The sequence below is a fragment of the Astatotilapia calliptera genome, chromosome 11, assembly GCF_964374335.1.
Source record: "Astatotilapia calliptera chromosome 11, fAstCal68.1, whole genome shotgun sequence".
In the NCBI taxonomy this organism is placed as follows: Eukaryota; Metazoa; Chordata; class Actinopteri; order Cichliformes; family Cichlidae; genus Astatotilapia; species Astatotilapia calliptera.
Window position 1 is genome coordinate 23,737,877 of NC_137432.1, and position 21,208 is coordinate 23,759,084.

The 21,208-nt window shown below is 40.6% G+C and overlaps 2 protein-coding genes across 3 annotated transcripts; both read left to right on the top strand.

Moving 5' to 3' along the window:
• The first annotated feature begins 63 nt into the window (after window positions 1–63).
• tfpt (TCF3 (E2A) fusion partner) lies at window positions 64–5,325 on the top strand. Its single transcript, XM_026185667.2, has 7 exons — window positions 64–204; window positions 756–857; window positions 1,597–1,719; window positions 2,639–2,709; window positions 2,805–2,874; window positions 4,607–4,765; window positions 4,865–5,325. The coding sequence occupies exons 2-7, from the start codon at window positions 756–758 to the stop codon at window positions 4,937–4,939; spliced, it is 600 nt and encodes a 199-aa protein (XP_026041452.1). The 5' UTR covers window positions 64–204; the 3' UTR covers window positions 4,940–5,325.
• A 3,499-nt stretch (window positions 5,326–8,824) lies between these two features.
• Window positions 8,825–20,639, top strand: cnot3a (CCR4-NOT transcription complex, subunit 3a). Of its 2 annotated transcripts, XM_026184776.2 has the most exons (18): window positions 8,825–8,978; window positions 9,592–9,662; window positions 9,820–9,887; window positions 9,980–10,054; window positions 10,138–10,227; window positions 10,354–10,482; window positions 10,673–10,768; window positions 10,899–11,118; window positions 11,761–11,894; window positions 12,119–12,175; window positions 12,466–13,393; window positions 13,483–13,588; window positions 13,685–13,826; window positions 15,489–15,597; window positions 16,593–16,791; window positions 18,106–18,238; window positions 18,670–18,795; window positions 18,881–20,639. In XM_026184776.2, the coding sequence occupies exons 2-18, from the start codon at window positions 9,638–9,640 to the stop codon at window positions 18,977–18,979; spliced, it is 2,736 nt and encodes a 911-aa protein (XP_026040561.1). In that variant the 5' UTR covers window positions 8,825–8,978; window positions 9,592–9,637; the 3' UTR covers window positions 18,980–20,639. The 2 variants fall into 2 exon arrangements, with proteins under 2 accessions (XP_026040561.1, XP_026040562.1); XM_026184777.2 differs by lacking the exon at window positions 12,119–12,175 and having other exon boundaries at window positions 8,828–8,978.
• The last annotated feature ends 569 nt before the right edge of the window (window positions 20,640–21,208 follow it).

The following is a 21,208-nucleotide window of genomic DNA, read 5'->3' on the forward strand; positions in this document are numbered from 1 at the left end:
GCCGCACGAAAACAGAGAGGGAAACAGAGGATCCCTGGAAGCTTCGGGATTGATTTAAGTCAGCTATCATGCTATTAAACGGCCTTAGCTAAAGCTAAACAGAGAAAACGACACTGCACGCAGCTTGTGCTCAGGTTGATGATGACACTGGTCGAAGTGTCGCTTTAAACACACGTTAAAAACATCGTTTCGAGACTAACAAATGTAAGTACTATTAGACTAATGGATTGTTTTAGTACTAAACAATAATCAGGCGTGGTGACATCAGAAGTCTAAAACATGGGAAATTCTTGTTTTGAACTTTTCAGCCGTTTTTACTCCACTGGGAACCCCGACCACTATATCAGGCTTTTACTGACTCACAAACAGCTGTTGAGTTACTGTAATTACTATCCAGATCTCAGCATCGCGCAGTAAAATAGTAGATTTAAATTTTGTGTTATAAGTTTATATCGGCAAATAATGTGCAACTAAATCTTTAAGATAAGTGTAGCGGAGTAAATCCTGAGCACCTCCTTTGCTGCAGGTATTTCCGCTATAAAGTCAGAGGACAGCTGCTGTCCACGTGGGTCAATTTCAGCCACTTTGCTTCACATACAAACTGAGTGGTTGGTTAAAACACCATTGCTGGCGCTAGGCAGTGAGGCCGTTGAATCCTATTTGCCCAGTGTATTTGCTAGTATTTCTTCTTGATGAATGACTCATAACCGCTGCACAGGCTGTTTACATTAACAGAGAAACTTCTTTCCCTCCAGATGATGGAGGATTTTTCTGGCTTGGCTCTGCCTCCTTTATTTGGAGGTCACATCCTGGAAGCAGAACTGGAGCCTGGTGGTGTGGAGCTGGGACCGGGAGAGGTAATTTTATTGATCTTTATAAAGTGCTTGTCATGTTAGCACACATGGTAACACTTAGTTAGTTTGCCAATTAATACAAATTCACAGCTCATTTAACCAAGTCTCCAATGTTGCCAGCAGATATGAATCAGTACACTGATGCAGAATTTATATAATATAATAGTAATGCTGGTCTTAAAAACCTTTAAATGAAGAAACACCAGTCATTATATTTGTTTAAACAAGACACTCATCCTTCACAGACATTTACTCCATTTTTTTCTGTCTTCTTTTTTGGTTCAGGAGTTTAGCTTTTTTAGTTTTCTCCATCTTTTCCCTTAGAAATGAGACTACATTAGTACTCAGAGAGCTGACCTTCTCCCTATGAACTTCGATCCTCTGTGACACAGATCTCATGCATGAAAATGTCACTGAATAGCTGCTACTTTACACATCATTGCCCCCTCTCCTTTCCCATTAGAATTTTTAGAATATGGGGAGTTTGGCTCAAAGCACATGGTTACACTCCCATGTGCTACCCACATTTACATGTATTGGAGATTAATCTTTCTAATTCATTATACACTGCATAGCAGTTTTTATTTCCTAGCTCTTGCTGAATAATGTGGCTATAATAAGATGACTTTCTGCTTGACTTGGGTTTTGCTTTGAAACATTGAACAGGTAAAAGTGTTTTCTTGTGAGAACAAACAATGTGATGCCAGACACAAAACAGAATCCTGCTTTTGTATTTGTTTAGGTGGAGCTGGGTCCGGGAGGCACCGAGCTGCTTGAGAGCACAACACAAGAAGATGAAGAAAAAAGAGCTCTTGACAAAAGGAAATATGTGGCTCTGAGCAGGAAATGTAAAGAAATTGAACAGGTGTGTGTTATGGTAAAAAAAAAAATGATACGTGAATAATAAAAATGACCAGATCAACACCACTGAAACAAAGCTTCACACAGCAGTGCTGCAAACACACGCAGGTACACAGCCCTCCCCTCACTAGCAGCTAAACAACACTTTGAGGTGTCAGTAGAACTCCAGTTTCAACAACACTGAAGTATTAAAATGTTATGATAAACATTAACCTGGCTGGTACATTACTGTTATATTATTATCTAATAGCCACATTATCTATCTATCTGTTAAGTTATTATTAAGGTAGTGACTATGGCTAATAATAAAACTTTGTTAGGGCTAGGCAGCAAACCGTACCAGTCCTGCCCATAACATGTGATGTTAATGGAGGGTGTTCATTTAAAAGTAACACATTACTTTTATCTAAAAAGTGTTACATTGTGTTGTTAAGTGCCAGATTGAGTCAGAGGGAAGTGTATCGGCAGCTAGACCAAAACGGCTGACAGAAACATTAATGAATCTATTTGACCAGCAGTGAAAGTCATGAGAAGCACAGCAGTGACTCACACAACCTAAAATATTGTTTGTTTGGTTTTTTTATATAATATAAAAAAACTGCTCTCATTGATGTTATTGTTTTTTTTATTGTTTTAATCTTCAGAAATAATGCCTTCTTTTTTTTTTTTTAATTATTTCTTCTTTTTTTTACTAGTAATAGTAGTAGCTTCGAACATAGTATTGAGTATTCAGTGTTTTCCTGAGTATCTGTATCAAGTTTAAATTCTAGTATCTAGTAAATGGTTTGTGCGACCTTACATCGCACAGGCCTGACTTCTGATTCAACTACAATTATTTCAATAAGGTTTCTGAATATTCTCCTGCTGCTTTAATATTCTGATATATCAGTTCATCATTGATCCAACACATGCACTTTGTTCAGGTAAATCAGAAGATCCTGGGTCGCCTTCACCAAGTGCAAAGAATTACTCGACGTCTGAAGAAAGAAAGGAGGTATAAACTGTCATTATAATAACTGAAGATTTTGTATGTTTTCTGAGAAGTTGCTCACTTTATGGCTCATCTGTGGGTTGTGTTAACTCTCACAGATTCCTCATGAAGACCTTAGATGCTCACGGGGATGACTACAGAAACGCTCAGCTCACTATACTGCTTGAGGTAAGGATTACCAAACATGGGTGGATATCAAAGACAATATAAAAGATGGAAGTAGCTTCTGCGTATGAAAAGTGAAGCCAACGCATTAGTGCAGGGTTAGGGAACTCCAGGCCTCGAGAGCCGGTGTCCTGCAAGTTTTAGATGTGTCCTTGATCCAACACAGCTGATTTAAATGGCTAAATTACCTCCTCAAAATATCCTGAAGGCTGTATCCCAATTCAGGGTCTGCAGTCTTAAAGTACGCAGCCTTAACGGTCCACAAGGGCCGCATACTCAAAGACCGCTAAGGCCGAAGTGACAGGCTTGTGAAATGGGACGGTCTAGCCTCCGTCGTGCTGCCCAGGTTGCCTAGCAACCATGACACTAACAGCTGTAAACATTTCATACAACATTATTTGACAGAAATGAAGGAGAAAAGGTTTTGTTCATTTGTTTGTTTCTACATGAGCTTTGATTTGATAAGTATCTGAGGCTGACTGTGAAATCATGATTATTGGGCTTCACTTCTGTACTGAACAGTCATTTAAGATTAGCTAGTAAATAACAATTAGCTCATGTTGTTCATGAGACTAAAGTCATCTCACTTTGGTAATGTAAATATAATATGGCCAATATTAAAGTTATAATTTCAATCATTATTAGTTATTACAGCAGTGAATGAACTCTGTTTCAAATACTGAGCTTCAGTAAAGATTCAAGCTGCATTTATTTATATTATTTATATTTCCTGTCACCTTAAATCTTCACTCAAAGACAGGTTTCTTTGACACTGTATATATAACTGTGTTATATATATGAGAGACACATATTGTTCTTTTAATATGTTGGCATTACTAAATTTGTCTCAGTGCTTAATTTAAATATCCATAAAATCATCACATTCTCTATAAGATTAAGGTCAGCTATTGAACGGCATATATTAAGTAAAGGCTTTAAAACCAAGTTAGTACAAATGTCACTAATGTCACATAACTTTGCCGACATGTGGCCAACAGTAATGTTTTAATGTTCTTCGTTATTAAACATTCGCACATAAATAAGTGACATCATATTCAGTACTTACTTTTAAAAGTTTACTCTCCGGCCGCTCCTCTTCTGCCGTTTTTTTTTTTTTGTTTTTTTTTTCCAGCAAAATTATCCACACCCACCGCCGCGCTATGCATTCTGGGATATTTTGGGCCACGAAGTCTACACCACCACATCCTTAAAATTCAGTGAAATGAAGGACGCATTTGAGGGACGCATTTTGAGCAGCCTTTGAATTGGAACAGTCTTCGTCGCATCGCTGTGACGCAATTGGCCTTAAAATGCGGCCTTTAAGGCTGCAGACCCTGAATTGGGATACAACCGAAGTTCTCCACAGGCCTGGTACTAATCATTTGATTCAGGTGTGTTGACCCAGGGTGAGATCTAAAACCTGCAGGACACTGAGGCCTGGAGTTCCCTACCCCTGCGTTAGTGCCTTAAACCTTCTTTTTAATGGATACCAAAGCGCAACTTCTCTGGGTCCAAAAAGACTTACTGTATAGAAGTGTATGGGAAAATAACCTGTGGCTCCCTCATTCTGTGAAACCTTTCCTGATGTTGGTAGTTTCAGGCCAGGGCAGTAGGCAGGGTTTTCCTTCAGCTTTCTGTTTGTATTAGTTCTTCTGCTTTTGCTTGCTAAACTTTGAAAGGTCCTACAGAGATAGTTATGAATACTATTTTGTTTTTCCCCTTGCCTTTGTTTCAGGATGAATCTGGAGCCCATTTGGAGCCGGCTGCTGCAGCGGAGGATGAAAAGCTCAACGGTGTTTCCGGTTCCACTCCATCTGCAGCATCACATCATGTGGCTGGGACAAAGAAAAAGAGGCATCGAATTCCTCGTCAAGAAAAGGATAAAGAGCCACAGGTGAGTAAAGCTCTTTCCTGATCAGATGCTGCCTGTGGACGTTTAACTGTGGGTATGTTAAAATGCTGGTAGTCCAAATCACGGACCTTCTTTTCTCAGATCGACCCGGAGATGTCGGCGTTGGCAGAGTCACAGTTTGGAGAAATGTCCAGCCCGACCTCACTGTCTCATTGATCAAACCGCTGTCCTGGATATCACGATGATGGTGACTAGGATAAGAGCACCCAGTTTCCAGGACTGTTTAAAACACTGCCTTACTTGAGTCAATCTTTGTAATGTTGTGGTTTCACTTGAATATTGTGAACAGATTGAGTTCATGTAACACGAGATGTTATTCACCTTATATATGTGTATATTTGTTTTGTATATACGAGGTTATGTTTTTACAGTTGACAGTTGATGGCAACATATTTATGACAAGCACGTGATGCTGAAAACATGATTTGATAAATATTTGACGTATTAGATGAATATGACAGGGTATTACTATCATTACTTGAGTTAGGATTTTATCCGAGTAAGCAGATGGACTCGTCGTCATATTAAACTTTTACACTGTGCTGTTTGGGTTTACTTTTCTGTGATTTTGTTTTTTCCCTCTTTTGTATTCACTCATCTGCCTTCACATGCTCATGGACTTAATGTGGCATCTCATTCTTAATCGATAGGGTTTGACATGATTTCACCCCACCTTGTGAAGCTATAACTGCTTCCGCTATTCTGGGAAGGCTTTCCACAAGGTTTAGGAACGTGTTTATCCAAATTTTTGGCCGTTTTTCCTGAAGCACATTTGCGAAGTCGGACACTGATGTTGGACGAGAAGGCCTGGCTCGCAGTCTCTGCTCTGATTCATCCCAAAGATGAATGCCATGAGGTCAGTCAGGCCAGTCAAGTTCTTCCACACCAAGCTCGCTCATCCATGTCTTTATGGACCTCGCTTTGTGCACTGGTGCGCAGTCATGTTGGAATAGCAAGGGACCATCCTTAAATTGTTCCCACAAAGTTTAGAGCATGAAACTGTCCAAAATGTCTTGGTATGCTGAAGTATTAATCAGAATCAGAATCAGAATACTTTATTGATCCCTGGGGGAAATTATTTTTTGTTACAGTGCTCCATTTTAAACCAACATTAAGACAAGACAGACAATACACTAACTAAGAATAGTACAATATATACATATATATACATACATACATACATAAGTCACTTATAAATAAATATTTGGAAAAGAAACGTGTAGCTGTAGCAGCAAACAGTGTGTTAAGTGGATGCGTTGTACAGGGAGATGGCCACAGGCAGGAATGATTTCCTGTGTCGTTCAGTGGTGCTTTTCGGTAATCTCAGTCTCTCACTGAACGAGCTCCTGTGGCTGACCAACATGTCATGGAGTGGGTGGGAGGTGTTATCCAACATTGTCTTTATCTTGGACAGCATCCGCCTCTCCGACACCACCTTGAGGGAGTCCAGCTCCATCCCCACAACATTGCTGGCCTTACGGATCAGTTTATTAAGTCTGTTGGCATCTGCGACCCTCAGCCTGCTCCCCCAGCATGCAACAGCATAGAGGATCGCACTGGCCACCACAGACTCATAGAAAATCCTCAGCATTTTCTGGCAGATGTTGAAGGACCTCAGTCGCCTCAAAAAATAGAGACGACTCTGGCCCTTCCTGTAAAGTGCTGTGGTGTTTTTAGCCCAGTCCAGTTTATTGTCAATGTGTACTCCAAGGTATTTATAGTCCTCCACAATGTCAACACTGACCCCCTGGATTGAAACAGGGGTCAAGTGTTTCCTGGTCTTCCTGAAGTCCACGATCAGTTCCTTGGTCTTTGCCACGTTGAGCTGCAGATGATTCTGCTCACACCACGTGACAAAGGAGTCGACCACAGCCCGGTACTCTGTCTCATCATCCCTGCTGATGCATCCAACCACCGCAGAGTCATCAGAAAACTTCTGAAGATGGCAGGTCTCTGTGCAGTGGCTGAAGTCTGTGGTGTAGAGGGTGAAGAGGAAGGGGGAGAGGACAGTCCCCTGTGGTGCCCCTGTGTTGCTAATCACCTTGTCAGACACACACTGTGGGAGACGTACATATTGTGGTCTTCCTGTCAGGTAATCAACAATCCAGGACACCAGAGAAGCATCCACCTGCATCGCTGCTAACTTATCACCCAGGAGGGTCGGCCTGATGGTGTTGAAAGCACTGGAAAAGTCAAAAAACATGACCCTCACAGTGCTCGCCGGCTGGTCCAGATGGGTGTAAGAGTTCCCTTCACTGGAACTAAGGAGCCAAGGCCAGTTCCTGAAAATCAACCCCATCACCTATATGGAAAGCTTTTACACAAATATTATGCCTGAATAACAAGTTTCAGTTACAGTTTGTTTCTGTGTTAAAATAAAAAATAAAAAAAATGCTAGAGCAGTCAATTTGACATTTATTCATCTTTTTAATACTGTTAACCCCCCCCCCCCCCCCCCCAAAAAAAATAGATATAGGTATGAGAGTGAGAGAGATGTTAAATATGACATAAAAAAAAACGTACATTTAAAATAAACATTACACAATACACTTACCTACCCCTTCATTTGGCACACAGTGCTTTCCTTTAGATCTGTCTTAATTCTTTGTGGCATAGATTCAGCAAGGCGCTAAGAACATTCTTCACAGATTCTGGTCTTTGTTGACAAGATGGCATCACACAGTTGCTGCAAATTTGTAGGCTGCGCATCCATGATGCAAATCTCTGCGGAGGACATTTGAATACAGTGAACATTGTCATGTTCAAGAAACTAGTTTCAGATGATCTGAGCTATGTGACATGGTGCACTATCCTGCTGGAAGCAGTCATCAGAAGATGGGTACACTGTGGGCATAAAGGGATGGACGTGGTCAGCAACAATCCTCAGGTAGGCTGTGGCGTTTAAATGATGGCCCAAAATGTGCCACGAAAACATCTTCCACACCTTTACACCAGCAGCAGCCTGAACCATTGATAAAAGCCTGGGTGGATTTGTGTTTTGATGTTGTTTATGCCAAATTCTGATTCTATGATCCAAATATTGAAACATCAAACCGGATAGTGTTTTTCCAATTGTCTGTAATCCATTTTTGGTTAACCTGGTGTTCTGTTGCTGTAGCCCATCTGCTTCAATGTTTGACATTCTTTGTATTTATATATGCTCTTCTGCATATATAAGGGTGGCCTGATGTCAGTCTTTAAAAGGAACTGCACAACATTGTTATTCCTTGTCCCCGTCCCCTATCCTGAGACTAAGTCCAACACTGTGACTTGCTCTGCAGGACATGCACTTTTCTAAAGTCTGGCTTTTGCCCAATGCATGTGAATTGTAGTCAAAGAAAGACTAGCCTGTCTAATTCTATACTAATTAGTAAAAGATACCCAGACATCACGAGCATATCAGATTTTGGAGAAAACTGCCACAAAGAAAATGAAGTGGCACTATATTTTCAGAGATAGAAATGTTGTCTTTATTGTTATTATTATTATTATTATTATTACTTTATACTAGTTATTTTTCTGTTTCATACAGGAGAAAATATGTTATGGAGTGACACAGTATATGTGTGTCATAATTGGCTAACATTTGTTAATATTTTTAGGTGTGGCTAAATAACGGCACGCCAATCTATGGATTTGATTTTGTGACAAATATCAACATGATATTTGTCACAAAACATTTAGCATATTTCTGTTTTATTTCAGCATATCTTTTAAGTTTTGGTTGTTTGTTTATATTAAATCCTTTACATTGCAACATTCTAACTAGTGTTAAGAAATTAAATTAAAAATACATTTTCAAATAACGAAACGAGGTATACAATTTCCACACAATGAAGTTATAAGTTCGTAAAAAAAAAACAAAAAAACAATTTAAATGTAGAAATTTGCATTTTTGTGAACCTCGGGTGGTTTTGTGTCGATCATCGATCGTCACTTCGCTGAGCCAATGGCTGGTTCTCGTTCCAGCGGATGTTTCGCAATGACAGGCGTGAGATATATCCAATCAGAGTTTATAGATTGGATTTAGGGCGGGATCCCAGCAAGGAGGTGGGATTTTAGCTACCGTCCATCTTCAGCTACATTACAGTGAGCGAGCTTGTCGAAAAGAAAACACAATTTGGAAGTAAAGAAGACTTTCTGGAATTAGTTTTGGCTCTATTTGAAAAAAGACAAACGAAATCCCATACCCTAGGTAAATGTCGTGCACAAGTATAAATCTAGATTGTCGGCTTGACCCAGTATCCCTTTTTCCTAAATCTGACTAGCTGGCAAGCTAAGCTGCTAACTAGCATTTTATGCATTAGCTAGCATGTTAGAGATTGGAACGGATTCTGTTATTATTGTGCCTTTCACAACGCAAAACCACAATATAAAGACTGTGCTGGACCCCAAATTAATAATGCATGAATATGAAGTTGTTCTGTCAGCATGCACCGGGGCAGTTCCAGGAAACGGGTCGGTTAGGAACCGAGCGAGGTGGAGAGGCTAAGCTACTGGCTAGTATTAACGTTAGCTGAGTAGCGTTAGCGTGCTAGGTGGCTAAATTTAGCTGACAACCATGTCACTTGTGTTGGAAATATTAGCAAGGTGATATATGACAATACTAGGATGGAGAAGTGGCCATAGAAAACTTTATTTTCATTGAGCGTGCTTAAATTCTGAAGCTGTGGTGTTATTTAGCTGCTAACGTCAGCCGGGTAGCTAGATGGAGTTAATGTCAGGTTCACTGTGGAAAGCGATGTAACGATTCCTCTTTTGGAGGGATTTTTGTTTGTATTGACACACGCTTCGATTTCTTCACCCAGATAACTTCGTGACAGACGGAATGTGGACATTGTCGTAGTCAGAGCCATGGCTGACAAGAGAAAACTTCAAGGTAAAAGAAACTGTCTTCAGTTATGTTGCACAATATGAATCACGTTGTAGGGTCTGCTGGTGTACAGGAAACTTTATTTCCTCTTGCATGCTCTTACTGTTTTGAAAGAGTTTATAAGGTCTTTTGGTAATGCATCATATTTTTTGAATTTGTGCAGGTGAAATCGATAGATGTTTGAAAAAAGTAGCTGAAGGTGTAGAACAGTTTGAAGATATCTGGCAGAAGGTAAGAGATTCTTCCATTCTGTATTTATTTGTCTATTTAGTAACTAATGAGGAAAAGACACACAGTATCTAAATGATTTGTTTACATTTTAGCTCCACAATGCAGCCAATGCAAATCAGAAGGAAAAATATGAGGCTGACCTCAAGAAAGAGATTAAAAAACTTCAGGTAAGAAAGCTTAACAATGACCATGTAAGTATTCAAAATTAGCTATGTGATTTTTAAAATGCTCACCATCTGTGCTCTTTCAGCGATTGAGAGATCAAATAAAAACATGGGTGGCCTCAAACGAGATCAAGGACAAAAGGCAGCTAGTTGAGAACCGCAAACTTATAGAAACGGTATGGATCTTCACAAGTGGACTTTAAAAAAAAAAAGTGTTGCATTTATATTATGTATAACTAAAGTGCATTGTTACATCAGACCTGAAGTAATTAACAGCTAATTGGATCTTTTTTTTTCTTTAGCAAATGGAGCGGTTCAAGGTGGTGGAACGTGAAACAAAAACAAAAGCCTACTCTAAAGAAGGCTTGGGGCTTGCTCAGAAAGTGGATCCAGCTCAGAGGGAAAAGGAGGAAACAGGACAGTGGCTAACAGTAAATACATTTATGTTTTACCTATGCTTCTGTGCGTGATTTTTTTTTTTAAACATTTCTTTGGAAAAGGCATAGACAAAAAACTTAACAACGTAACAATTGTATCAAATCAACCACAGATATTCCCAAAACATGGTTAAATTAATAAGATCTGAAAAAATTAACACTCTTTTTTTTTTCTCATCTGCAGAATACAATAGACACTCTAAATATGCAGGTGGATCAGTTTGAAAGTGAAGTGGAATCTCTTTCAGTTCAAACAAGAAAGAAGAAGGGTGATAAAGAGGTGAGTCATCCCATGTCACTCTCTGAAAGGATGTCTGTTTCTAAACTGTCTGGTTAAATTTTAACTGTCTGTTAAATTTTTGGTTAATATATCCTAACATACATACACACTTGTTTTTTTTGTCTTGTAGAAGCAAGATCGTATTGATGAGCTCAAGCGGTTGATTGAGAGACATCGATTCCACATTCGAATGTTGGAGACCATTTTACGAATGCTGGACAATGACTCCGTGCCAGTGGATGCAATCCAAAAGATCAAGGATGATGTTGAATATTACATTGACTCCTCTCAAGATCCAGACTTTGAGGAAAATGAGTTCCTGTACGATGACTTAGATCTGGAAGACATCCGTAAGTAGAGCACTGTCTAGTGTGCGAGTGTTCGGTTAAGTTTTGCTGCTCTTGCTTTACGATACCAGAAATTCTCACTTCATTAATGTAAACCAGCAGTTACCTGTTGGTTCAAAGATGTTATGATGCCACCTGCCACTTACCTGGGGTGCAGCTCTGGTAGATTAGCCCCTCTCTCTCTGCACTGGGAAGTTTTGTACAAAGTAAGATAGATGAACCAGCACAGCTCCATTGTAATTGGATGTAGAAAGTGATTATATGTTAGCTGTGTCAGAGTAAACTGATACACTCTGACTCAAATGAAGTGATGAGAAAATGGACGTTAACCTGCTGGTAATACTTGGTTGGTCCCACTCAGCAAACTAATCTGCATGCGTGCATGTTGTACACAACACAAAGTGCCACACAGTTCAGTGGCATTTAAACCACGTTTTGATTAGTAAACAGTGTTACATAGCACAGCCATGGTTTCACCAAATCCATCAGTTCCTGCAGTGTTTTGAATGTTTTCATATTGTTTCCTTCCTTTTGGGCAACTAGTCTGTTCTTTCTTCTTGTTTCAATGACTTAGTAAAATAGTTGTCATGTTGATGTCATGACGATATCTGATGCTTATCTTTATGTCCTACTCTTCTCTTGTAGCTGCAGCATTAGTTGCAACTTCACCATCGGGCCAGGGCAACGTGGAAGATGAGGTGTATCTCCACTCTAGTAGCACTCCCACTTCCACCACCTCTTCTTCACCCATCCCTCCATCCCCAGCCACTTGCACTGCTGTGAGTTTGTGTCTTTTTTCTATCATTAAAGTTTTGGTCCTGGTGTTAAAGGGATGTTGGATAGTTAAAGAACATTCTGACACAATTGTGTATATATGCCTGTCTCTTTAAGTTTGCACTTGGTTAACCCACCCACATTCCCCATTGTATTATAATCCACTGGCTAGTATGTTGAATCTACATTTCAAAAGTGGATTGTCATATCAAAGTATCTCCTCCTATAGGAGAATTCAGAGGACGATAAGAAAAGGGGACGGTCGACAGACAGTGAAGTTAGTCAGGTGAGAGGTTCGCATCTGTGCTGTGTCAGTAGATGAACAGTTTAGTGCAGTGCTCTTCATCCTTGGTCCTGGTGAGCCATGGTGGCTGAAGGGTTTTGGCCTCTCAGGCACTAAAATGGAGTTTCTCTGTGGGACCATGGTTGGAGACTTCTGATTTAGTTTTTTCCATTTCCTTCATATATGGGCCTCCATAGATCACAGTAAACTTTGCTCCTTATGCATTTTAGATCTCTGTTCATGCCCTCTGGTCAGTTTTACTTGAGATGCCTTCCTCTGATGTTTATTTCCAGTCACCTGTGAAGAACGGCACCCCATCCTTGTTATCCTCTTTCTCTTCTTCCACCACCTCTGGGTCCTCCTCATCCTCCTCCCTTGTGTCCATGGCGAGTGTTGTCGGAGGGATTCCTGCAGTGCCCACTAGCAGCAGTCTTATAGGAAGCTTCAGCAGTGCGGTGCAGCAACATCAGCATCAACCTGCACAACAGCAGCAGCAGAATTCTCAGCCGCCAAACCAGTCGCAGCAGCAGCAGCCACCTCAGACGAAACCCTCAGTCCCTTCAAACAACACCCCCAGCCCACCCAGCAACCCACTTCTCCCAACGTCTACTGCCCCCTCTCTTCCTACACCCAACACATCCACTTCATCAGCTCCCAATCCTCAGTCACAGTCCACATCTGGACCCACATCGGCATCCAGTTTGGGACTTGGGCTGGGCCTGGGATTGAGCAAAGTTGGCATGACTGGGACAAGCAGTGCCAATCAAATGCCAGGGCTAGGGATGGGTGGCCACCCCACTCCTTTAAACACAATGGCAGGGCTCATTTCGGGTTCAACACCTGCCCCCTATGCTCAGGCAGCAGCATCCGGAGGCTTGGGTTTGAGCAGCACCACTCAGTCAAGCATTTCAGCAGAGAGCAGCACTTCCATACCCACCTCTGGCTCCAGTGGAGTCACCACCAACGGGGCAGGAACAGGGCTTGGTTTGCTGGGTTCCAGTCCAGCCCACAACTCTCTGAGTGCGAATATTTTGGGTCTGGTTCCTGGGCAAAGTGTGGCCCCTGGTACCTCTCAGGTTCCCCCAAGTTCTGTCAGCTCTACTCCAGGAGTAGTTGGCATGATGGGAGGCAACGGAGGAAACGTTGGTGTGGTTGGAGGAGTAGGAGTGAATTCTGCTCCTGCTAGACCACCAAGTGGACTGAAGCAAAATGGAAGCACAAGTAGGTGGAAGTTTTGCGGTCCTTGAGTTCATTGTGAGATTTCTATAAAAGTTTTTTTTTGCTCTAACGTGTCCTTCGCCTGCCTGCAGGTTACAGTGCTGTGGTGGCGGAGAGTTCCACAGAATCGGCTCTAAGCACACCGAACCAGTCACAAAGCAGCCAACCCTCATCTCTCAGTTCCTCAACCAGTCAGCCGTAAGTTATTTCTCCTGAAACTTGACACGTTTCTTCTTGTTCTTGTCATGCTGGTTCTTAACTTTCTCGCCATTGTTCCCACCCCACCTTCTGCAGGATGGACAATGGTCCCAGTTTAATCAGCTCCATCACCCTGCCTCCCAGTTCTCCGTCCCCCTCGTTCTCAGACAGCACACCGGGTGGAGGGAGTCTTCTCAACGGGCCCCACTCCTTTTCACAGGCCTCTGAGGGGCTAAAGGTGAGCCATACCAACGAGGTTAAGTTTGAGCATGTAACATTGGCATCTTTAGCTTGGAGCATGGATGAACTTGCAGACTTGAATCAGCTAAAACAGGCTCCATTTGTGGAAGAAAAAACTTCAGAGGCTAAAATTAGTGACTGGGGTCATGCACACAATATATTTTATACAGGAATACCTTATTTAATGGCTCTGCTTTTGTTTACCATACATAAATTATTTCCTTTGTCTGTGAGATATTTTAAACTGTGTTAATGTAAATAGTTATCAGGTCTGATAAGTTGTCTTTTCTTTCTTTCTTTCTTTCTTTTTTTTTTAAATGAACCCAACTTATCTGTTAGTTAAGTTGTTTTCATTGTCACTTTGAGCTTCAAGGGTTGTGCAGCAGTAAGCAGTATAATGGGTCAGTTATTGATGTTTACTCTGAAACATTTCAGTGATTATAAGTGAAAAGTTATAGTAAAATATTGAAAAACAAAAAAAATATATTTGTTTTTGGGAATAAAAATGACCCACACACTGTTGAATCAGCCGTATCACACCAAGAATAATAGGCCATAGTGTCAGCAGGAGCATTACTAGGAGCACTTCCATCAATATTTTCTGATCAGGTCTGTCAGTTCAGCTCAACAGTGACCGCCCACTTTTTAAAGGCTCTGTTTCTGGAAGTGAATTTCCAGAAAAATCTTATATGAAAAAACGTTTAATCTGTGAACCAATCCAATCAGCTACGAGGTGAATTGTTATCATGTTAACACACAGTTGATTTCAAACAGATTTGTTGTTTGTATAGGAGCACACAGCAAGTCTGCTTTGGACGATTACAACATAGTGGCTCATAATCAAAATCAGACATGGAGAATATGAATGATATGATTGATGTAGGAGCTCCTGAGGTCAGAAGATAACCAGCTAACTGAATTGTTTTTGAATTGAGACATTCCTGTCTGTGCTGGAATCCATAGTTTTTGCTGCTGAGTATAAAATTATTAAATTATCCCTGAGTGCCCACAAACCTCTGCTGATCACATTTATAACAAACACACACTTACTGTGTACTTACTCATGTTACTGCCAGAAAACACGCAGATCCTGACTTTTGTCTGTTTGGAGCCTTTCTGCTACAGGTAATAACCCCTATAAGCCTGATATGTGAAATAATTGCCAGAAAATTAAATTCCAAGCATTTTTTAAAATGGAGAGTTTATTGAACAATCTGACAAATTTGTTTAAAAATGTATTCGATTTTACATTTTTAAATTTGTTTCTTAAATTTTTAAAAAAAATTTATTCTCCAATTTAATCTTTTTTTCAGGTGTAAAAAAAAAAATCACACCGATGCTCTAAAGTCTCAAAAACTCACAAAAAACTGTGTGTATTAAATATGATAGACTAGGTGTTAAGGGGATGAATGCATACATTTAGACAGGCGCTCCTGTCTTTGAGCAGTGCAGCTGACAGAAAAACATCTTGTTCTTAAAAGTTTTATTAGTAGCTGATCTTTATTTAATATGTTGTTTGCTCTTCTAGTATTACTTTCTTCTAATGCTCCCATTCATCGTGCTTCTACTTTTAAGCTCCAGTAACTGTAGGCTGTTCCCAGTTTAATGTGACTTTTAGCCTCTGTGTGTTCACATTAATGGGGCCTTGTTCCCTCCTCAGGCACCTGAGCCTCTCAGCTCTCTGAAGGCGATGGCGGAGAGAGCAGCGCTGGGATCAGGCCTGGATGGCGAGATTTCCAACCTGCATATAACGGATAGAGGTCGAAACGGTCAGACCTTTTTTACCTTTTTTCAGCTCTTTATGATGAATAAGCAGATCACGCTTTTATGCTGCTTGCTGTTTTGTTTTTTTTAAATAATTGTACAGTAAAACATTCTTACACACTGCTCATGGTAACGTAAAGAGTTAAGCCTAAAGTGTAAAAAACTGATTTTTTATTTATTTATTTTTTTTACAAACTAAGTTATTATTTGTCTTTTATGAAGATAAACATTAGCTTGTTGCTGCCAGCTGTTTTTGTGAGGCAGGAGGTTTTTATGTGTGACATATTTAAGACATTTCCCTTTGTTCTGGTAACATTTAGTTTTCCTTTTAATGCCAGATTGTTACTGCTTCGTGAACATAATTATGAGTTTTGCTGCCAAAGTGTAGGAAGGAAAGTTCCTGTTTTGCTTCTTTCCAGCTTGGCATTTTTATGCTTCGATTCACAGAGGAGGCAGCCAGAAGTAGAAAAAAATCAGAGAGTTTAGAGCAGTCTGGAGCCTGAGTTATTGGCACATAGGGATTGCTTATCTTAAAACACACACACACATTTTCGTTCATTTGTTATCCAGTTTAGAGTGTCGGGGGTGGAGCCTATCCCCAGGGTCAACTGACCAACATTCATGCTCACACTCACAGTCATGGCCAATCAAAAATCACCCGCTAACATAACATGCAAGTCTGTGGACTGTGGGAAGAAGCCAGAGTACCTGGAAAGAGAGTGTAGAAAGGTCCAAACTTCAGGTCAAGGCCTTTTTTGATTCAAGCTACAACCATGAGGCTAGATTATGTCTGTAATTAGTTTACTGTTGGAATGTTCTTACTCTTATAAAAACAGAGTTGGTACAACTAAAGGAATAACCTTAAAACTTTACCTTCAGTTGCTCGCCCTGTCGTTAAGAGTCACATCTAACCATACCCCACACAGATGATGGGAAGTGAGGCATTGCTATGGCTTCTTGTGTAATTGAAGATAGCCGTTGCTTTTTCTGCATCCTGCAGATATCTTCTCTGGTTCATCTGCAGCACCTGGCACACCTGCCGCGCCTCAGCCGTCCGTGACAGAGGTCAACATCCCCCCATCGCTCGGTGTTTGTCCGCTGGGTCCAACCCCTCTCCCCAAAGACCAGCTCTACCAGCAGGCGATGCAGGAGTCGGCATGGACGCACATGCCCCACCCCTCTGACTCTGAGAGGATCAGGTGAGCCCATCACAATTTCCTTTAGCGTCGGGGGGGGGGGGGAAGATGCACTTTTTTTTCCACAGTAATTTTGCAAATTTACTTTGATTAAATGAAAAATTTGCATTGTGTATGCATACTGCTCTGCTAAAAAAATATGTAGGATAGTTTAAAATTTGTCATAAAACCTGATTTTTTTTTTCTTTTTTTAAAGCAAATTTGTTCTTAATCACTAGTTTTATTAAATTAAGAAATAATATAGTCCCCATTAGTCTCCAGAAGGGCAATAAATAAGTTTGTGCTTTAGGGCAAGCATACCTTATGTTTAAGTCAATATCATATAAATGTGCAGTGTTCTGCAGTTTCAAAAAATACTGTGCAAAGGTTTTAGGCAGGTGAGAAAACATGCTGTAAACAACGAATGCTTTCAAAAATGGAAGTGTTACTCATTTATTTTCATCAATTAACAAAATGCAGTGAATGAACAAAAGAGAAATCAAATCAATATTTGGTGTGACCACCCTTTGACTTCAAAACAGAATCGATTCTTGTAGGTTTTTTTGAAGGAACTTGGCTTGCACGTTGTTCCAAACATCTTGGAGAACTTGATATAGGCTTCCTCACATCCTTCTGTCTCTTCATGTAATCCCAGACGCATTCGATAATGTTGAGATCAGGGCTCTGTGGGGGCCATACCATCACTCCCAGTACTTCTTGTTCTTCTTTATCTTTACACTGAAGATAGTTCTTAATGACTTTGGCTGTATGTTGGGGTCATCCTGCTGCAGAATACATTTGGGGCCAATAAACAATCATTTATATTTCTGAAAGCATTTTTTCACACCTGCCTAAAACTTTGGTACAGTACTGTATATCCGTGGTTGCACAAATTTTGGGGAAAAGAGCCCTTTGCGTTGCTCTGTGGCTTAAAAGTAAACGCTTTTCTGGTGACTTCATGGGCTCAGTTGCTAGTTTTCAGTTGTAATGAATAATTTATGAAGTTCATTTTTAAAATTTTTACTATTATTAGAGTCAGAAAGGAGAATTTATCCAGGGCATGCTCATTCGGTAATGAAGGGTCACACACCTGCTCGGCATGACCAGTTTCGGGGAGCAACTGGAGGCTTCGCAACGGAACCTCAATAAGCAAAAAGATGAACCTGTTGTACCTTAAAGTGTTTGTGACATCTGTTGACACTAATAGAAAGTTCTGAATATTCACGTGTGGTTTTGGGTAGTGTGGATGGAGTACTTTGTTAGAGCAGAAATGAGCACAGCTGAAGTATGCTTTGATCAGTGGCATTCATTAAAGAGTTTTCTGTTTCTGTCTTAAAGGCAATACCTGATGAGGAATCCATGTCCCACCTTGCCCTTCCATCATCAGGTCCCACCTCATCACTCTGACTCCATAGAGTTCTACCAGAGACTGTCCACAGAAACTCTCTTCTTCATCTTCTATTACCTGGAGGTAAACGCTCTCCATGGAAACTCACACGAATCGGTTTGATTGTTTGAGTTTGTAAACTTGGAGCTTTTTTCTATGATTTGGTTCCTTTTCACACAAAAAAACTCAAAGAAACCTCAGCGCGAACCAAAATGCATCGCGACAAACCATGTGAAAACTTTTAGTCAGCTTATTGGTTAGATGTGGGACGGGAGCAGAATGATTTGCTATATAAGGTGGAAAATTTACAATAATTTTACAGCTATAGTTTTGTTGCCCGTACTGACCGTTTTTGTGATCTGGACATCTATGGTGCACTGCCGCATCGCACAAAAAGTGCACGTGGATAATGAGAAGGACAGAGTTGAATTAAACGGACTAAACACCCTGAATGTCTTTTTTCTGTGATCTGTTAAAGTTTGTGAGCATAATGGTTTTATTGACTTCTCTCTCAGGGTACCAAGGCTCAGTATCTGTCTGCAAAGGCTCTGAAGAAACAGTCCTGGAGGTTTCACACCAAGTACATGATGTGGTTCCAGAGGCACGAGGAGCCCAAGACCATCACCGATGAGTTTGAACAGGTGTGGGTTCATCTCCGCACACCGATTTATGGTCATTGTGGTGTTGATTAAGGTTTTTATTCTTACCACTCTGCTGTTCCCTTAGGGCACTTACATTTACTTTGACTACGAGAAATGGGGCCAGAGAAAGAAGGAGGGGTTCACCTTCGAGTACAGGTACCTGGAAGACAGAGACCTGCAGTGACGGACGGACGGACGGACACAAAAGGACAGAAAAGACAAAATGTGCTGCTGTTGACATTCCGAGACTGAACTCCAAACTGTGGATAGAGATTGTGATGTGTAGTAGAAACCCTCTCCTGAGATTGGAGACTGGTGTCTGTATAGGCTGCATCTCAAATGTGAAGCCCTTGCTCCTCATGTAGTGCTTTGCTTTTGACCAAAGAAAATGCCCCGTGGGTCTGATCAAATGCATCGCGCTGCACAAGCTGGGAGGGTTCTCGTTGGAGATCTGCGTTTGTGCCTGTCTGTGTGCACACTCAGTATGTGGCATTAGGAAAGCCTACCCCATGCATGTTTCTCATGTTTAGTTGTCTTTTTTTTTTTTTTTCCCCCCGTTTCAACACGATTCTCTGTACCACCTACCCGACATCAGCCTGGAAGCCTTTTGACTTGACACAAAACAGACTTTTGGATTTGATTAAGTAAACTGCCCATCTCGTATTTACTGTAATTTGGTGGTTTAGAATGGGGACGTACAGTGGACATTTAGTCATGGTGTGTAGGAATGGCTTCTTTTAAGATCCTACAATGCCTGTTAAATATGGTCACTATTGAAGATAGTGAGCGGTTATCAATAGTTTTATTGATATTGTCTTGGTCGATTTAAAACGCTGATTGAGAGTGACCACAGGGCCTCTCCCTGTGACAGGGAAAGAGTCCTTATTGGACATGGATTAAATTGCTATGCAATTGAACTGGTCTCTGACTCCCTCTCTTTACAAATAAAATGTTTTTAAGTTAACGTGTCAAGGAAAATGCATTATTATTGCGCCTTCATGTTTGTGACAAATTAATAAACTTGTAAACAACTCTTAAAGATAGGATTTGAGACATTAATCTACTTGATGTTTAATTTTCCCTCAGTGTGAAAAGGCCATGTTGAGCAGAGGGAAATGTACCTACACCCAGGTCACCTCTCATTTCCTCAAAAGTACACACAGCATTAGATAATAAATCTGGGTTTGGTTGGGTCAACTTCCCAGCTTTAGCCAAGGTTTTATTCTGTTGATACTTTATCCCAGACTTCACTGAGTTCAGTTTACCACCTGATATTTCAGTGAAAGCCCTATACAGTGAATGTGCACTGACTAAACTGTTTACATGTAGAGTTGAAACAGAAATCCTAAAATTCAGGTGGTAAATTTAACTCGTGGGTTGAGTAGAAAGTGTCTCGTCTGCCGTGGTTGTTCCATTGTGTTAGCCCGAAGAACAGTAAGATTTAATCTGGGATGGGACGCATCCTACCTTTTCCTGGCAGTTTGAATGAGGGAGAGTGTTAAAACCGAATCAGTTTTCCATTTAAGCAACCATGAAGAGTTCTGTACCACAGGTTATGTTGTGTGTGATTCGTTTTCAGGCTTTTTTTTGTGGGAGGGAAAAGAGGGGGATGAGCATGTGGGAGGGGAAAAAAACAAGGAAAATGCAGCAACGTTCTGAGAGATTTGCCTTTTATAGATTCTATTTTTTGGGCTTTTAAGGTTTACAGAAAGGTCAGTGAAACTGCTAAAATGTGAATTTCAACACATATTTACAATTTTTCTCATCACAGTTCTGCATGGGAGATGTCATAAATGGGGTTATAACAGGATTGTAAAATTTCAATAAATACTTTTAAGAAATTATCCATCAGTGTGTGGCGTAAAGTCCTGTCATTCCTACATGGAATATGGATCCACATATTTTCCATCACCTTTAATTTGTTTTGTTTTTTGGTGTCCCAAGAAATACCAGATGACATAAGGAAAATAATATTAAGATCTGCTGCGTTTAGCTTCACTTACAGTAAGCACACCTGACATGCACCTGCCCATCAAAGTAACTACACATTACTTGCAGATTTAAATAACTGTCATAGTGCTGTTTGGTAGCTACACAAAGAAAAAACCTAAATTAACCTGTAAAATGATGCAACCTTGTTGCATCTGCTTTCCTCACAAAGCAAAGTCTGTTCTGTTGCTGACCGTGTCCCTTTATGACACAGCGATGGGTACACTGTGGTCATGGCATGTTAACCTGCTTCCAGTAGGTTACGGACATTTGACAAAGCTCAGACGATCATCATAGTCACCTTTGAAATGTGGTGAAACATGAGATTTAGATCATTAGCTGATAACTACAGCACCTGTGTGATCGTTTCCATCACCTTGTTGAATCAGATCCATAAAAATGTAAACTAGTTCTGATGACAAGA

Coding starts and splice junctions, on each gene's coding strand:
- cnot3a (XM_026184776.2), top strand. CDS start 9,638: ATGGCTGACAAGAGAAAACTTCAAG. Junction 10,055..10,137: donor AAGAGATTAAAAAACTTCAG/GTAAGAAAGCTT, acceptor GTGCTCTTTCAG/CGATTGAGAGATCAAATAAA. Junction 18,796..18,880: donor TCACCGATGAGTTTGAACAG/GTGTGGGTTCAT, acceptor CTGTTCCCTTAG/GGCACTTACATTTACTTTGA.
- tfpt (XM_026185667.2), top strand. CDS start 756: ATGATGGAGGATTTTTCTGGCTTGGCTCTGCCTCCTTTATTTGGAGGT. Junction 1,720..2,638: donor AATGTAAAGAAATTGAACAG/GTGTGTGTTATG, acceptor CACTTTGTTCAG/GTAAATCAGAAGATCCTGGG. Junction 2,710..2,804: donor CGTCTGAAGAAAGAAAGGAG/GTATAAACTGTC, acceptor TAACTCTCACAG/ATTCCTCATGAAGACCTTAG.